Source organism: Equus asinus, chromosome 6, assembly GCF_041296235.1.
Source record: "Equus asinus isolate D_3611 breed Donkey chromosome 6, EquAss-T2T_v2, whole genome shotgun sequence".
Taxonomy (NCBI): Eukaryota; Metazoa; Chordata; class Mammalia; order Perissodactyla; family Equidae; genus Equus; species Equus asinus.
The window spans coordinates 61839605-61859227 of NC_091795.1; the positions used below are offsets into that span (position 1 = coordinate 61839605).

The 19623-nt window shown below is 38.7% G+C and overlaps 1 protein-coding gene across 1 annotated transcript in view; it reads right to left on the minus strand.

The window, feature by feature from the left end:
* The window catches only part of GTF2A1L (general transcription factor IIA subunit 1 like), a 52301-nt gene extending 46928 nt beyond the window's left edge, over positions 1–5373 (minus strand). The window contains exons 1-4 of the mRNA XM_070511486.1: positions 5353–5373; positions 3311–3337; positions 2642–2743; positions 2309–2432 (exon numbers count right to left, since the gene is read on the minus strand). Of these exons, the coding sequence (XP_070367587.1) occupies positions 2309–2432; positions 2642–2743; positions 3311–3337; positions 5353–5373 (274 nt within the window). The remainder of the gene's footprint in view (positions 1–2308; positions 2433–2641; positions 2744–3310; positions 3338–5352) is intronic.
* Between the last annotated feature and the right edge of the window lie 14250 nt (positions 5374–19623).

Below are 19623 nucleotides of genomic sequence, written 5' to 3' on the forward strand. Positions count from 1 at the left end.
CCTTTCCCAATCATATATCTGTGGGAGGCAGGATTTTCTTCATATACTTTAGCCACAACAACATATCACAACAGATTGAATTTAGAAATAGATGAGAATCTAGCTGTCTTGTATTAAGGCAGATATTAACAAGATTTGCAGAAAAGTAAAACAGTGCCATTCTTCTAAGTATTGTTTGTCCTGGAAAATACTTACTGTTAACAAATATAGTTATTACGTTAACATATGATAAACTTTTTAAATTAATAAACCAATATTTTTTAGATTTCTCAGTTTTAATTTCTAATACAGTAAATACTTACAACCCACATAAAAGAAAGCTCTTTGAGGTCCTCAATTTTTAAGTGTAAAGAGGTCCTGAGACCAAAAACAGTTGACAATTGAAGATATAGGAAATTACTAAATAAATGGATGATACAGTCAAAAAAAATATGATAGGGCAAACAAGTTCTAAAGGTGGAACAAAGGTAAATACTTATTCCATTGTAGATTAATTTGAACTTGTTATCAAGAGATAAAACGGTTGTAGAGGTAAGTTAGTTTAGGTTATTTTAATCAGGCTTTTAAAAGCATACAATGCAAAGACATAATTAAGAAGTACTTCCAATTTATAAGGCTATTTACTTCAAGAATCTTATTGTAGGGTACCTAGAAATGAAGAAGGATAGGAATAAGGCCTATAATGCATTTTTAAAAGATATATGTACTTCCTCTTAAACCATTTCATTATAAATGATATAGAAGAGAATAAGGAGAAAAACTGTCTTGTTCAAATGTAATTATTTCTGTTATTCTAAGAAAGAGAATAATAAAATGCTGAGTGAAATCCAGCTAGTTACATTAGTTGCAAGACTATTTTGTGATTTAAATCACTGGTAATATTACCATCTTGCGGCAAAATCTAGTATTGCAATTTTGAATGACAAAGAACCTGAGAAATGGTAACTAGGCTTTTGATTAAAGACTGTCAAGTAGTTTACTCCTCCACACTGGCCACCCTCCAAGCCACTCCTAAGTAAAACATCTTTAAAGTTCTTTAATAGAGATAAAGAAAAAAAATTCAAAAGAATGTTATTTAAATAGAGAAATAAAAGGATGCCCTAATAAAATAGTGAAGTAATAAAATAGTAATAAAAGTAAAGTAATAAAATAGCAAAAACAAAAGCATAGCCAAAAACCCACAACTGATGGAAAATGTTTCAATGTGTCAACTTAGTAATTAAAACTGCCACGGCTAATCCTTATAGAGCAAAGTTATACTTTATAAGCACAGTATTAGATAAAAGTTTTGTTTGGTAATTCAATATTCATTGTTAATTTATTTCATTTTTATAAGTCGTTATTGCTGCCACACTTAAATTCTCTCATTCTGTAACAGACAAGGTATTAGCCTCCTTACTATTTTCTCTTCATCTTGGCTAATGTGACTTTCATGTGAATTTTCCCAAGTATGCAATGAACAACCTAGTTATTACTGACAATCTAATCCAAAACCTACCCTCACCTCTTGCAGACATTAATCTATTGAATTGCAGCTAAACCCAATGAAACCTGTTTGTGTGTGTGTCTGTGTATGGACATATATATAGACAAACATTAGGGTAGCATAAAGATTATGAGTCAGAGGAGAAAAGAAAGAATAAAGGCTAGAAAGATATAACAGTATCATTTTATTTTTTATTAGCTAGTCTTTTCCACTTTAAATTGATACACATAATATGGACAAATATTTCCCTTAAAAGCAGAGGTCTAGATTCATTAAGTACAAGAATAAAGGTAAGATGTATATGGTCAATTTATAGCCATCATTGTATATATCCAAAACAATGAGGTAGCCTGAATATTCTCCATATTCTTGTTAACTCTCCATTTTGCTTCCAATAGAATAACAGATCTATAATATTTACAGAAAGCAAAAGAGAGAAAGAATGCACAAGCATGCAAGCACCCATCCGTCCCTCTGCTTCTTCAGCAATGGTGGCTGGATTATTCCTCGACTAGATCCAATCAAATGCTCTGAAATAACCAGTGGGTGCTCCCAATAGCCCATAAACTATGTGACTTATTCCTCTAAAGTAAGGCTTTGTCACCTTTGTGGACTTTAATATTTTAAAGCACTAGTTTGAGTAATCTAACTTTTCATCAATAATTACATGGGGTGATGATTTATTGTGTTCATTAAGTAGCAATGATTCTGAGGTCCAAGCCCTCTCACCTTAAGAAGATTACCCTGTCTAATTCAAAACCACCACCAAATGAGAATTAGTTCTGAAGTCCAAATAGTACTAATTTACTGACTGTATCCAACCTGTTGGTGACTGCAATGTTTGGTGCAAGCTGTGTGGCAACTGAAGAGTGAACAGAGGTGAATGGATGCTATTTCTGAAGAAGTCTTCTGTTGCTTTAGACTGCAAAACCTTTGTTTCCCAGAGCTGCAGAGAAAAAAACATTGTTTACTTTTAAAAAAATAAAACTTTTATAGGATTCTTTTTTTACATCTTTTAAATTAAATTGTCAGCTGATGGCACAATGAATAGGCAAGTACTAAACTACAATTAAGGAGTTGGAACTATAATTTACCAGTTTTTTAAGCTAAGAAAACTACAACAAAAAGAGAGAGAAACCTGTCTTGTCTACAAACCTGCTTCAAGTCTTTTAAGACTTGTTCCTCTACACCTTCTTCAGCAAATAGATGCCGCGCTCCTTCAATTACATCTTCAATTACAGATCTGTAGAGTTTAGGCTACACAAAAGCAATTGTTAAAGTTTTAAATTCTCAAGTTTGAACGTATCCAGCCTTAAGAGGCATGCAAAGTACACATTCTAATCTTACAGTTTAAAGAAAAACCACCATAAGGATTTTTACTAAGCACATCCCACTTCCAGTAGCTTCCTATAAATTGTGTTACAAGTACAGGACTACAATAAAATATAAGATAATAATCTCATCAAGATGCATGGCTACTGTTACGTTACTTGGCTTTTGTGTCAGTATTTAACCTCCCCACTTCTTATAAAAAGGGAAATTAAATTTAAGGCAGGTGGAAATGAACCTTCTGTTTTCAATTTACCTTCTTCTCAAAGAGGCCAAAGGAGCTTTTTTAGAGCTCACTATGTTATTTCCCCAAATGTAAGGAAAGTCCAAGCCATAAGATTGTGGCAAGCACTTACAATAGAGTTACCAAAGCCCATCCCATTTCCAAAATACACACAGTTCAAAAAAAAACTCTGAACCATTGTCAAGTAAAAGTACAACTGCACCAAAATAGATTTCCTAACAGAAACTAAGAAGGATATGAACGAACCTTACCTTTCCACAATCTGCGTGTTGCAGAGACTAAGTAACATCCTAAAATGCTTCCTAGTAAAAACATGCCATGACAATCATATTAAGCAGGTTTCTACCCAGACTGAACACTGGTAAATACCAATAGAAAAATAGCCCTGTGAAATAAACTCAGTCCTTCAAAGCTATGTAAATTGTGCTCCACTCCCACCCCAGTCCAAAAGGGCAGTGCTAAGTGTACTAACAATACTGACCTAGTGGAAGTTCCACTGACAAGAAATGGCAAAACAGGAATTTAGCTGAGTTGCTCTTATTTCAAATTGCTTAGTCAGGCCAAAATGAAAATTGCGGCAGTCTAGGACCGCTTTTTCATACTACCCCGTAAATACTCTAAATACTCCTCCTGCTCATGCCAAGAGTAGCAAGGTTTTAAACTAATCCTTCTAAAGATCAAGGGTAAGCTGATGAATAGGCCAATCAGTAATATTTAAATAATACGTTACTCACAAGCATATCCATTAAGATTAAGTGCCCTAGATTAGTTGCTTCTTCTAAAACAGTTTACACTAATAAAGGCACACTCAATTGATGCTTCAGTGTTAGTCCCAGCTAGTGTAATCACATTTAAAGCTGGAGGAAAAACTCCTAGGGCTAAAAACATCTTTAAGTTATGCCCTCAGAGTGTAACAGCAGCCACCAAAAATAACCCATTAGAACACAATTTTTCAAAAGTAAAGTAGATATTGAACATATTTTCTCTTCTAGGACTAGAGTTAGACTTTATATTCTTTCTCTGTTATCTTTATTAAAACTACGCAGATGGGGCCGGCCCGGTGGCGCAGCGGTTAAGTTCGCACGTTCCGCTTCTCGGCGGCCCGGGGTTCGCTGGTTCGGATCCCGGGTGCGGACATGGCACTGCTTGGCAGCCATGCTGTGGTAGGCGTCCCACGTATAAACTAGAGGAAGATGGGCACGGATGTTAGCTCAGAGCCAGGCTTCCTCAGCAAAGAGAGGAGGACTGGCAGTAGTTAGCTGAGGGCTAATCTTCCTCCAAAAAAAAAACAAAAAAACAAAAAAAAAAAAAAAAAAAAAAAAAACTACGCAGAGCCAAGAACTCCATCTTAACCTCTTCTCTATTTAAAAGAAAACACACACACTCTCCTTGGAGTTCACCATCAGATGAAATGGTATATGTACATGGCAAGCTTATATTCAAGCACAAGTATTTTACATATCTCAAAACACATCATCAGAAAATAGATGCACATTAAATAAGAACATGTCTCTAAAAATGGACCCTTTAATGCTGCAGATGTATACATGAAACCCATAAAATAACACAGATCTGGACAAGCACGTTGTCTTTCACCAAGTGTGAAGTCTGTCGAGATGAAATGAAAATCAAGGTTAACCCTCCATTTTCTCTTGTTCTTTATTTCAGGTTTTTAAGACTGACAGAGGTTCTCATAAGTACTGTTTAGACTGTCAATTCTCATCATGAGGTTTAGGTACCCCTTAACCGTAACAGACGGGTGTTTGTGTTTTTCAATTCCAATTGTACCCTTAAACATTAAGATGCTACAGGTTGGGGAAAGAATGGAGGGGGTGGGGGCTCTAAAAATATGTAGTGGGGTAACATAACACATTTTCTATTATTTCAGGTAAATAATATAGCTTTGAATCAACAATGACCATACTAAAATTAAGAACTATAATTAGCGTACAACTGAACTCAGAAAATTTTCTAAACACATAAGAAACTGGGAGGGTCACGGCAAGTTCCAACTCTAAACAGCTCATTCTGAAAACCAGTTTGGGTGAGAACTGAGGAGGAGAAGAGGAGGGACACTTGTTCTTCCGGTGGGGGCAGGCCCAACTTCCAGCTGGGCTACTGGCCCTCATGGCTTCCTCCAACCCGGGGAAGCAGCGTCGGAGCCCCTAGGGAAGAGGGTTTCTGACAGTCTGTGAAGGGCCAGGAGAGAAGAAAGGGTGTGTGGACCAGAACCCGGCGCCAGCGCTCCCTCTACAGAGAGCACAGGCCGACAGGCCAGGCGGTTCCTCCTTACCACTGGGTTGATGCAGGCCATGACGGCAGGTCCAGTGCCTCGCCCCTCGCGCCTGCGCAGCACGAGGTGCGCCGCTGAGGACCGCTCCCCTGGCGTTGACCCGAGGTGCACGTTGCCGCGCAACTACGCAAGGACGCTGGGGGCGGGGCCCGAGGGGAGAGAGAGGTTGATGAATTGAGGGGGGTTAACTGGAGACACCCCAGAGAGGCAGGGAAGAGGTTGGTCTGAGTGAGCCAAGGCCAGCTGAAATGGGATGGTTAAATCCCATCCACCCAGCTTTGGGCCGTTCACATGACCCCTGAAGAGCCTTTATTTTCTCAATTTGCGAAATAAAGACTAAGAAAATAGGGGCAGGGCGATGCAGTAGTAGACCCCAGTTCACCTTCAGCTTTGAAGAGGTCGGGCCGGGAAAGAGGGGAGACTGGCGGTATCTGTCCTCTTCTTCTACCAATTTTCATTCCCACTACCACGTCCGTCTCTGCAGCTGAACTCCAATAAAAGTATAACAAGAGCCAAACTCTTCTAAGATTGGTTCTCAAAGTCTGGGATAGCAACATCAGCCTCATTTGGGAACCTGTTAAACTTGCGAATTATTGGGTCCCACCCCAGACCTCCTGAATCAGAAACTCTGAGAATGGGGCCCAGCATTCTGTAATTTTAACATGCTCTCCAGGTGATTCTGATGAAAGCTTAAATGAGGCTCACTGTCCCAAGACAAAGATTCTCAGCATTGGTTGCACATAGAAATCACCTGCCGAGCTTAACAAGGGTTTGGCACCTGAGTCTCACCCCAGAGACTCTGATTCTATTATGCAGCCAAGGTGGAGAATCACCGCTAAAATAAAGTCACCACCCCAACACCACCCCTTCTTCTTCCCCTCCTCAGGCAGAAATCACCATCTGTTGGTTTGCAATAATTCTCTCCCTCCCCTGAAGGGTAGAGCATCTAGGAGCATCACTCGCCTTGGGCCGAGAGTGGATGTAAGCACAGGTAACCTGGAGGGCTAGAAAAAGGAAGAAGTCATCTATTGCCACTACTCTCCCTTTTAAACAGGCTTTCTAGCCTGCAGACAGGCCCTGACCTAACCAGATGGCTCTTATTTAATGATTAAAAATCCTATTATGTTTCAAATTGGCTGTTTATTTATTTATTTGTGTGTATAAGTTCGGTAGAGCTATTTATGGCCTGCCACCATGTATTTGCTTTGCCTGGGTCAGGTACCTTTTGGTTTGTGAGTTTCAAGCACCTGATCTATATGAAGGCCTTTAGAGGACTTTCCTAAATTGAAAACTATCTGAAATTTCCTTTACAAAAAGCCAAGAATTTTATATAGTAATTTTTAATGATTGTATCTCTACCTGGCAATTTTCTACCAGAAGTATTCAAAATGACTTATCTTTCACCTAAAATAGAAAAGCTAAAAGCAGTCATTGATTCCCACTGATATTATAAAATCCAATTAAATTATTCAAGCTGGGAAATAAGAAAGCTGAAAGATCTCTTGTTTTCTATCTTTTTCATGGCTAAGTTTTAAAACTTTATTCTTAAGTGCATAGGACTGATAATCACTTAACTTTTTGTAACACTTTACTGTTTTATATTACTTCATTGTATATTTTACCCTTCTCGGGGCTATACTGTAGATCGTGCATATTTTTGAAATTAAATTTGGACCTTGGTTCCCATAAAAAGCATGATTTAGAGTTGAACTGCCGTTGCTCAGTATGTTTAGGAGACTCAGGTTACAAAGAGGTTATGTAATCTTGGCAGAGAAATGTCAGCAACTTTCCACTTACCCCTTGTGATCTGTCTGGATGGTCACTAGTAAACTCAGCCGTAATAACTTCCCAATAATAGACAATGGCTCTTAGAGGAGGTGTGCTTTAACCCACGTTCTGGGTGAATCCAAGTTGCAAATCTGCTCTGGACCTGTGGTAGCCAGCTTCCAAGAGGGCCCCCAATGATTCCCACCTCCTGGTATTCACAACCTTGTATTGTTCCCTCCCGCATTGTACAATAGTTTGTTTGGGTGACCAATAGAATAAAAGAGAAGTGAGAGTGTATCACTTCCATGATTAGATTATGAATGACTGTGGCTTCCTTCTTGGGCTGTGTCTTTCTCAGATCGCTGACTTTGGGACAAGACAGCTGTCACATTGTAAAGACATTCAGGCACTCAGGTAGCCTATAGCGAGACCCATGTGGCAAGGAACTGAGACTCCAGCTCATAGCCAGCAAGAATTAGAAGCCTGTAGACAATCACATGAGTAAGCTTGGAAATTGATCCTTCCCCATTTGAGCTGTCAGATTATTGCAGCCCTGACTGACACCTTGACTACATTCCTTTGAGAGACCTTTAACCAGAACCACCCTCTCGGCATCTCCCAGATTCCAAAGCCTCAGAAACAGTGTGTGGTAATAAATATTTGTTGTTTCAAGCAGTTGAGTTTTGGGGTAACATATTACATAGCGTGAGATAACTAATACAGGGCCCATTCTCTGATTGGACTGTGACTAATGGAAGCTTGGTTTTCCCTCATTGTAATCTCAGCATTTAAAGTTTCTTGAATAGCCTCATCAGTCACAAGAGCATTTGAAAAGTATGTAAGGGAATCTTCATACACGTTTTTGATAGCATTGACCCCAGGTTATCATCAAACAAGCAGACTGTTATAGTCATGTAATGGTCACATTTCTTTTGTCAATTTTTCAGACTCAGAGGGGAAGTGTGTTGCATACACAAAGCACTTTTGATGCTGAAATTGAAATTCCAAGATCCCAAAGCCTTAGTGAGGCAATTTTATAGTGTCTATTTTTTATGTTAGTAAATAAAGAATAAAACAGGAATGCTGATCTTTGGTCCTTCTTTGAGTACACAGTTCTTTGAAATTACACCTGTGACAAAACATAAAGCTCTTCCCCAACTGCCCATTGCAGTTCAGAGCATCAGATTTTCATTTTCTCCTGCTTTGTTTAGAGACTGTCATATACATTTAATATATCATTGGTAATCAGCACCAGTTTTGCAACATTTAAACAAATCTTAATACAGTCATGCCTCTCTTAATGATGGGGATACGTTCTGAGAAATGCATCATTAGGTGATTTCGTTGTGCAAACATCATAGTGTGTTCTTACACAACCCTAGATGGTATAGCCTATTACACACCTAGGCTGTATGGTAATAATCTTATGGGACCATCGTCATAAATGCTATCCATCGTTGACCAACAACATTGTTATGCGGCACATCACTGTAATCAGATTAATTTCTTTGCACTCTGTGTGTTCTCATTACTTTTGCCTGGAGGTTTCAGTGATAGTATTACAAAAGTGAAAAACAATTTCACTTTGCTTATTGTGAGAAAAGTCCATATCTATGAAGTTCTTTCTCTGAATATGAATGTAAAAAGAAATGTGTTTTAGAAACAGCCCATTATCTTTTACATATTATTTTACAGTCAAATAGAGGGCATTTCAGTAACTGTATAGACTCTAAATAATATATTTGTCAGTAATAAAAAAAATACAAGTTAGTCTATAAGCATATGTCTTAAGGCAGCAAATATTTATAATTAGTTTCTGAACATCTTACAACCAACATACTAAACCCAGCAGTATTGTTTCTCTGCCTCTGTTTCATCCTTCACATCTTCCAGGAAATGAAACTCCAGATAATCTCTGTCGCATCTTGTAACTTTGAAATGGTTACAGTGTTAGTAGTTCTGATTTATTTATACTCTGCAGTTTTGTAGCATTTTCCATTTTCTAATACAACTCCAAAATTAACTGACATTATTTGAACATCAGATACTATTCCACCATGATGAATCCTTCCCCCTCAACTCAACAGATTTCAGTTCAGATGACCATAGGACACAATGCTATGGCCAACTGGTGACCTTATCACACAGTGGAACACTGTTAATGATCACATTACTGCCTGTTTCAAAGCATTTTAATATCGAAGAGATGTGTATATTGTGTACATATGAAAATTAGTGGTTATAATTATCTCACAGAAGGTATGGAGGCTGACTTGAAACACAATTTTGCCCATGGCTACTTTTTCAACATTCTCATCAGGGTCTTGATAAAGATTCAGTAATTTCCTAGTTAACAAATGACTCCATTTTCATTTTTTTAATCACAGTGTGTATAATCATACATGAACATGAAATATTAGCAAAGATAATGTCCATTGTCTCCAGTTAATTTTCCAATCTAAATTTCTACTTAGAGAAGATGGAGGTAAAGACCAATAAACTGAATTTAAGGCTATGACCTGGCGAACCAGTTTTGTTCCCACAATAACTGTACTTTTCTTCTTTCCTAACTTGTCATTTTATAAGAGGTAAATGGCAGCCTCTTGAATATTCTATATTGTTACCTTAGGTGCTTCAAATATCAGGAGAGACAGGAACAATATGGCGTAGACATACTTCTTCCTATTCCTTCCACTAAGTACAGCTAAAAACTCTGCATATTATATATAAAACAAACATAAGAAGGCTCCAAAAGGTGGAAAGAAGAACACAGACCAGCTAGAAACCTTATAACCCAAAGGATGACACAGCAGTGAATTCCCTGGTTTTGTTTTTGCTTCACGTATACCAGACTGGGTGCTGGTGAAGCTGGCAATCCAGAAACACCAATGGTCACAGACAAAAAAGAACAAAAGCCTTCTCTCTCTAGCCAAAGGACCAGAAAAGGGGCAGCAAGACAGAAAACTTTTAGATGATAACAGCTTTACTCCCATCAAACATCACAGAAAAAACTGGCCCCGCCCCACCCCTGTCAGCAAAACCACGGTAAGGAGTTTCGACTTCCACTCTTGCCCAGCTATAATGAGATGGAGCCATCTGTTTGAAGGCATCGGAGACCACATGGGGTGCCTGGACTTGTACTCCCATCCAGCTGTAATGAGGCATCGCTACGACCCACTAGATGGTGTCAGAGAAGGTCAAGTGGGAAGCCAACTCTTTCATTCCTGTCTGCTGATAGGGAGACCTCCCCCTTGCGGTGTCAATGGAGGTCACATGAGGAGGAGTAACAATGTACTCTTCCTTTTCTAGCCAGAGTGATGTTGGCAGAAGCCTAGTGGATGGCCTGAACTTCCACCCTGCCCAACAGTAACGAGGAGCCCCTCCTTCCACTGGGGTGTCAACGGAGGCTGAATGAGGAACCTGGCCCTTCACTTCTACTGGCAATAGCAAGATAGCTCTCTTACCTTCCCCTGCTGGCCCAGTGTCAGAAGAGTCTGGCTAAAGGAGAAGATTTAAATAAGATCCAGTGTCTCATAATAACCAAAATGTCCAGGATGCAACTAAAAATAATTTGTCATACCAAGAACCAGGAAAATCTCAACCTGAATGAGAAAAGACAATAGACAATGAAAAGACAATCAACACAGAGATGACTAAGATGTTGGAATTATCTGACAAGAATTTTAAAGCAGCCTTCATAAAACTGCTTTAACACACAATTACGCAAACAACTTAACAAGCACTTCAAGCAAATGAAAAATAGAAAGTCTCAGCAAGAAATAGAAGATATAAAGGAGAACAAAATTGAAATTTTATAACTGATGAATATAATAACTATAATAAAAAATTCAATGGATGGGCTTATTATGGGTTGAATTATGTGCCCACGAAAAGGTATGTTGAAGTCCTGACTCCCAGTACCTCAAAATGTGACCTTATTTGGAAATAGGGTCCTTGAAGATGTAATTAGCTAAGATGAAGTCAAACTGGAGTAGTGTGGGCCCCTAATCCAATATGACTGACGTCCTTATAAGAAAAAGACAAAGACACACAGAAAGAAGACAGCCATGTGACAACAGAATGATGCATCTACAAGCCAAGGAATACCAAAGATTGCCACAAACAGCAGAAGCTGGAAGAGGCAAGGAAGAAATTCTCCCCTACAAGTTTCAGATAGAGTATGGCTCTGTCAACACCTTGATTTCAAACTTCTGGCCAAACTTCCCAAGTTGAGACCATAAATTTCTGTTATTTTAATACCTAGTTTATGGTAGTTTGATATGGCAGCCCCAGGAAATTAATGCAGGTTCAAAAGCAGAATGGAATCAGTGGAAGAATCAGGGAACTTGAAGACAGAACAATGGAGATAACCCAATTTGAACAAAGAAGAGAAAAATAGACAACTCAAATATAAGTGGATTTCTCATCAGAAACCATGGAGGCCAGGAGGAAGCAGCCTGAAAGAAGAGAACAGTCAACTCAGAATCCCATACTCAGTGAAAATATCCCTCAGGAAAAAAGGGAAAATAAAAACATTCTCAAATGAAAGAAAACTAAGGTTATTTATCACCAGCAAAACTACCCTAAAAGAATGGCTAAAGGAAGTTCTTAAAATATAAATAAAATTATAAAAGGAGGACTATCAAGAAGAATGAAAAGTAAAAATATGGGTGAATACAATAGACTTTCCTTATCTTGAGTTTTCTAGCGTGTTTGACAGTTGAAGCAAAATTGTAGCATTGCCTCATACGGTTCTCAAATCCTATTATCAATGGGGGAGGGTAAAGGAAGAAACAATTTCTTCACTTCACTGGGAATGATAAAAATGTTGACTATGATAAGTTATGTAGGTGTGGTGTAATACCTAGAGCAATCCCTAAAAAAGACTACACAAAGAAATACTCTGAAAATAACATAGATAAATCAAAATGGAATTCTAAAATATATACAGGTAATCAACAGGAAGGAAGGAAAAAGGAAAGAGAAATAAAGAACTGCAGGAACACACAGAAAACAAAAAGACATGCACAAACCAGTGTTGGCAAGGATGTGAAGAAAGTGTAAAATGGTGCGGCTACCTTGGAAAACAGTCTGGCAGGTTCTTGAAAAGTTAAATATAAATTTACTGTATGACCCAGCAATTTCACTCATACCTAAGAGAAATAAAAGCATATGTCCACAAAAATACTTGTACATGGATGTTCACAGCAGTGCTGTTGATAACAGTGAAAAGGTGGGGAAAACCCAAATGTCCATCAACTGTTGAATGCGTAAATAAAACATGGGCTAGCCCTACAATGGCATACAATTTGACAATAAAAAGGAATGAAATACTGATACATGGATGAACCTAGATGAACATGAATGAACAACACGAATGAACCTCAAGAACCTTATACTAAGTGAAAGAAGCCAGAGACAAAAAGCCTGTATTGTATAATTCCATTTATATGAATTTTCCAGAAAAAGTAAATATATAGAGACAGAAATTAGATTAATGGCTGCACAGGGCTGGGATGAGAACAAGGAGCAACTGAAAATGGGCTTGAAGGATCTTTTGGGGGAGATGGAAATGTTCTAAAGTTGACTGTGGTGACGGTTGTACAATTCTGTAAATACACAGTCATGTGACACGTAATAAAATTTTGGTCACCAATGGACCACATATTTGATGGTGGTCCCATGAGATTAGTACCATATAGCCTAGGTGTGTAGTAGGCTATACCATCTAGATTTGTGTAAGTACACTCTATGATGTTCACACAACGACAAAATCACCTAACGACAACTTTCTCAGAATTTATTCCGTCGTTAAGCGACACGTAACTGTACTAAAAACTATTGAATTTTACATTTAAAACAGGTGGATTTTATGATATATAAATTAATCCTCAACAAAGCTGTTAAAAGGTACCAGGGGGGCTCTCTTCTTTAGGGTGGACCTAATTTTTTTTTTAAATGTCGTAAAAATACACATAACATAAAATTTGCCATTTAATCATTTTTAAGTGTAGAGTTCAGTGACATTGAGTACATTCACATTGTTGTGCAACCATCACTACCATTACCATCCATCACCAAACTCTTTCCATCTTGCAAAACTGAAACTCTGTACCCTTAAATAATAACTCCCCATTTTAATTTGGGGTTACATTTTATCCTTACGTGGACAGGTCAAGGAAATTAAGCATCTGGTATTGTTTCACATACAGGAAAAACCCTTCTGCAGCTACAGAATGGTTCCAAAATACTTTTAACAAAAGACAGATACTCTCATTTTATAAGCAGAAATAACTCTTACTTTATTGGATGTTGGGTATTAAATGAGAAAACACGACTCCTGGCACATAGCGGGTGCTAAAAGGCTAACGGTGCTTCCTCTTCACTTCCAGCAACTTTCAAAAACAAGATTAAATCCAGTTTAAAAACAAACGTTTTAATCTTTTCAACCCCTTGGAAATATATATGTGTGTTTATTAAGAAAAAGTTTATTTGTAATGATAAGTGAAACAGATTTTAAATTTCTTGAGGACTGAGGCTGTGTATTATTCATCTTTATATGCCCCCTGAGTTCCTAGCATAGTACCTCCAATACGGAAAGCATTCATTAAATGTTATTGATTTGAATTTGTTGTTAAACTGCTAAAAAATGGAATTTCTAGCCTATTTGTGGGGAAAAAATTCGGGACTAAAATGTGACTATCCTTAGAAGAAGTAGTGCATTGATCTAAATTTAACCTACCGTATCATTCATTCATTCATTCATTCAGTGTTTTTTATTCAACACATAAGTCATCAGCTCTGGCTAAGGGATCAGCACTGTAACATTGATACTGCCATCACCTACCACCACCCCTGTATGTGGGCCTCTTCGCAGAAAATGGGAAATCACTGTGGGCAGAGCCACCCCAATCAAAATCCCAAGTCGGGTGGGGGGGGGAGAAAAATACACAAGCAATTACAATATAATGGGATTAGGACTAAAAATTACTCATGAGGAGCACCTAACCTGAATGGGGAGAGTCAAGGAAGGCTTCCTGGGATGAGACCCCTAAACTTAGATCTGTGGAACAAATAAGGGACAAAGGAAGGGGACAAGGAAGAGTGTTCCAGGGAGAAGGCACTGTACAAGCCAAAGCTTGGGGCATGAGAGAGAACACAGCGGGTTTGAGGAAATGAGGGCAGTTCGGTTGCCCAGAGGATAGAGAACAAGGCAAGTTGTGGCAAAGCTAAGGCTGGCTGGTAAGTAAGTGCCAGATCGTGTGTTTTCTGCTGACCGCAGGGTGGAGCATGGACTGGAGGACGGCCACCCTGGAAGCAGAGAAGCAGAAGTCTGTGGGGTGAGGAAGAATGAACAGCTCTGTTTGAAAAGCCTGCAGCAGAAGCAATGTCCCCAGGGAAGAGCAACAAGATCTAAGTTACTGATGTATATCCTTTCTTGGCACTCAATCATATAAGGCAAAGAGGAAGAGAGGGGGAAGACTCCACGAGACTTGAGGAGGTTTAGGAGGAAGGAGGTAGAGCATCCACTGATGGGGAAAAGGCAATAAAAAGAGGAAGAAAAACATCAGCTGCAGCACAATTTTACCCAAGGCCACTTCTGGTCCCAGTGTGAGTTTAATATAGAATTTGTCCTTTTCCACAATGAGTACTTAGCAAAGCCTTTGAAAAGTGTTTCAGAATGTCTCAAAATTACCCACTGGAGAGGCAGGCTCTTGGCATTTAACAATGCTACTGTTCAAAGATGCTCTTTCCTTGTCCTTTTCATGGCACTTGAGGACCTTTGGGTGGAACTCTCTCTGAGCAGTGTGAAAATATCAAAATAAAACCCTATGACAAGCACTGCAACTGGGCGCCATCTGCCACCCCCACACAGCCACTCACAGATCTGCAGCATCTCTCTCGGAGAGGAGAAGCAGAAAAAGAGACTAAATTCTACAGCGTTCACAACTGGGCTTCCCAAATCAGAACATTTATTCTCTGTTAGAGGAGATTAATAATCTCAGTTACAAAATCACAAGAATGTCCCCATTAGGATCAGTACACTTGATATTCAAGCATTGATATCAGTAAAGAGCATATAAATTGAAAGACACAACCAAAGTATTCAAGAAAATAAAATTAAAGTCAGTCATAAAGGGTCCTTCATGGCAATCCATAGACACTCAGCCTCTGTGGGAGGGTGAAGTCTATGAACCCAATTTCATTTCTGGGAAAGAAACTAAGAAACAATACCTTGGATATATAGGCCTGGCTGCCTCTATGCCCATAAACTCTGCCTTCCCTCCTATTGTAATGGGTGAACTGTTCATACAAGTATCTAAATCAGCCCCTCTGCTAGCACCTCAGATCCCATCCCCTCCTATCTACTCAGAACCATGGCCCTAGCAATTTTCCCTCTCTGTCTTCTGCATCGTCAGTTTTCCTTTCGCTATGAGATCACTGCCAACATGCAGAGATAGCCACCATGCAGTGGTATGTCAGGGATCAGGAAGGGGGCAGTCAGTCCTGGGTGCAGGCAATAATGACATGCACTGTCTGTAGAGAATTTAAATACAGTAATGAAACCAACTAAAAGTCAGTCTACTTTCTATTATCAGCATGTGCTGGCAATTCTAAGCAATGCCTGAGACAAAATACCTCCCTAACTGTTTTATTGACATAGTGTCCTGAACAATTGTTGCAATTACGGTTGAGTTTTAATAAAACATATGTAAGCTTCAAATCAGCACGTTTTAATTTCTTAGCATTTAATAAACATTGTATTGTATGTAGAAGTTAATTTTGAAAACTCCCAGTTATACAGTTGGACCCAAGACACATGTGGACTTAGAATACATATTCATTTGGGGAATTCGTAATGGTCCAGGATCCTTCAAACTTGTTTCAAGACGGTACTTATCTCCATCCCCTTTGGTACCACATATTCCAGGGTTTAAACTATAGATTCAAAATAAACAATGATCATAAAGATAAAGAAATAGAACTTGAGTTACTTCAATTCTGTCTTTCTATGTGACTATTTGGAGTTCCTATTTTTATCTTTAAATTTAAAAGAGTGCAACAGAATGTGGATGGCAAGATGGAATATTTTTGCTCAGTAAGTTTTATTTGGTTACTTTACACATGAAATATTTATTGTGGTTGAGTAATAACATCTTTAAAATTGAAGTTTATTCTTCTATTGTAATCATTAATTGTTTTAAAACTAATAAAGGAATCAAGAAAATACAACATTACATTAGTAGTTGCTTAAATTGTACCTTTTGCAGACATTTTTATTTCATTAGGATTTACTTATTAGTTTCTGGACAACTATTTACATAGAATGTTATTACACCAGACTGGAACAAAGAACCAAAGTACAAACTGTTAGGTAAATATAAAAACTATTGAATAAATAGTTGTGTTTTTTTATCCTGCAGGAACTTGGAGGAATTTGCAGGTGTTCGCAAGATTGTGAGACCAGCAACCAGTTCATAATTATTCTGAATTACATAACAAAATCTAAAGTGAGATCTCCACCAACAGGAAATGACATTGACCATTGGAGCTCAACCAAAAAAACATTTAAAAGCAAAACAAGAGATGATTGAAGCAATAGCTGAAGTTATTTTGAAATGTGTAATGTCTTCAACACCACACATATGGTTAATGAAAATTCTGAAGAAGTACAAGCTGGCACATCCAAAACACCTAAGATTTTGTATAAATTAAATTATATAAACTATTCTATAAATTATAAATTAAATTCTATAAATTATTCTATAAATTATATTCTATAAATCCTATAAATTATAAATAGGAATCATTTTCTATAAATGTTGACAATGAGGAGGAGAAGGAAGATTTTAGCAAGAGTCAACGTCAGTAAAATAAAAAAAAAAATAGTGAAGAAGAGACACCAGTAAAGACCAACACCATTACTTCAGTCTTATGAGCTGTGCCATGTCCGCGCTCAGGATCTGAACCAGCAAAACCCTGGGCAGCCGAAGCGGAGCATGCGAACTTAACCACTCGGCCACAAACGGTTGTGGGCCAGCCCCAAGACATCAGTCTTAATGCGGGTAAAGGTGTTTAAAAAGATCTTATCTTCACCAGCTACCATCCCAATGTTCATATATACAGCAAAACTCCTCAAAAAACCATCTACTCACAGTCTCCACACTCACTTGAGTTATCTGTCGAGGTCACTGATGATTTCCATGTTGCTAATGCTCCATTCTTAGTCCTCGTCTTATCCTGTAGCAGCATGTGAGGGAGCTGATAGATTAGACTTACTCTAGCTAGCTACTCTTCCTCAGTTTCCTTTACTGGATCATCCTCATTTTCTCGACCTTTAAACTGGATTGCAAAGGCTCAGTTCTCAGAACATGTCTACTCTTTACATTCACTCCTAGGTGATGTCATCCAGTCTCACAGCTCTAAGTACTGACATCTCTCAAAGGCACATCTCTAGTCCAGCCCTCTTTCCTGCCTTGTGTGTCCAATTGCTACTTACTGTCTCCACTTGGATGTCTATTGGCATCTCAAAGTTAATACCTCCAAACCCGAATTCTTTATCTTTCTCCTCAGACTTTCTCCTACAACAGTCTTCCTCTTCTCTATAAAAAATAGCTCCATTTTTCAGTTGCTCAGGCCAAAAATCTGGAAGTCATTTTTGGTTCCTTTTGTTCCCTTATACTAGGAATACAGTCCAATCCCTCAGCACACACTACTAGCTCTGTATTTCAAGCAGGTTCTGAGTCCAACCATTTTTCACTTCCTATCACCAGTCCTAGTCACCACCACCCGTCACTTAGGTTATTGCAGTAGCCTCCTAACTGCTCTATCATTGCTCCCCTTCTGTGTCCATAGAATCATCTTAATTCAGTTCATGTCACTCCTCCACACAAAACCTTCTAGTGGCTCCATCTTACTTGGAATAAAATCCAAAGTCCTTCCCATAGCCTAAGGAGCTCCATGTGACCTGCTTCCCTCAGCTTGCCACAGCCTCTCTGATCTCCCCCCAAGATGTCCTCCTCATTCACTCTGCTCTGCCACCCAGTAGCCATCTGCCCTGGTGTGCCTCCAATAGGCTAAGCACACTCTGATTTCAGCACCTTTGCAGTTCCCTCTTTTCAGTTCCCTCTGCTGGACACACTCTTCTCTCCGAGATCTTGGTGGCTTGCTTCCTTATTTCTTTCCGGTCTCTACTACAGCATCATCTCATCAGAGAGGACTTCCCCGACGAACCTATCTAAAATAGCATTCTTCTGCCACTCTGTTGCTTTTTTTCCTGCATAACAATGATCACAACTTGATATCTGTTTATTGTCTGACTTCTCCCACTATTATATATTCTCTAGAAGAACAAGAATTTACTGTTTTGTGATTGCTTATTCCCAGTGCCTAGAAAAATGCAGGCACATAGTAGGCACACAATAAACAGTAGAATCAGCAAGACAATTGGAACAACAGTCACATAGCATTTTGAGGTGATTCAAAGTGACCATTTAAGGCAGTCAATGTCTTAAGCAAGCCTTCTGTACTTCAGAGTGTGGAAGACACCTTTGGGAATCCCTCACATGTTTAGCCGCATTCATAGACTTACTCATGCTGTAAGATTTTTGGAAACATATTGTTCTAACAGGCTTTATAAGAGAATGACAATAGCAGGGGCCGGCCCAGTGGTGCAGCAGTTAAGCGCGCACCTTCCGCTTCAGCAGCCCAGGATTTGCCGGTTCGGATCCCAGGTGCGGACATGGCACCACTTGGCATGCCATGCTGTGGTAGGTGTCCCACACATAAAGTAGAGGAAGATGGGCATGGATGTGAAGATGGGCACGGATGTTAGCTCAGGGCCAGTCTTCCTCAGCAAAAAGAGGATTGGTGGCAGATGTTAGCTCAGGGCTAATCTTCCTCAAAAAAAAAGAGAATGACAACATCAGCCCAGAAAGATTCCTGAGAGAAAGATAAGCACCCATCTTGAGAAGGCAATACTCATTACTGATTTCTGAGGACCAAATAGGGTGAAGGCTTGTCCCTGAGTCAAGGTGGCATAGAATATTCTCTGAAAGCATATATTGGCTTGTTCTTACCTAAGAACCTGAGAGCACAATCCTGGGCTGGAGCTTTTTAGAGACCACATGGACTTTGTTAGATGCAACTCAAAGCTCAGAAGCCAAAAAGGATGGATTCATTCCAATATTTTATAAATCTTTTAAAGCAAGCAGATTTAGAGTTTATTAACTCTTTTTAGAAAAAGTTTGTTTGAAATCTGTTGAGAAGGAAGGCACTATTTTTCTGTCTCTTTAGTACATAGAAATGTTTAGAGATAAGAATGGCGTTTAAATCTTTGGGATGTGTAAAATTGTATTCAACAGCATTTTTAGACAAGGCATTAAGAATACTTTAAAGTGTTTATCTACTGCATTAATTTTAATTATACTCCACTGGACTCACAATGCTTTGAAATGCTTTGCAAAATGCCCCCAAGATCTTTTATTAATCATAATACAAGCA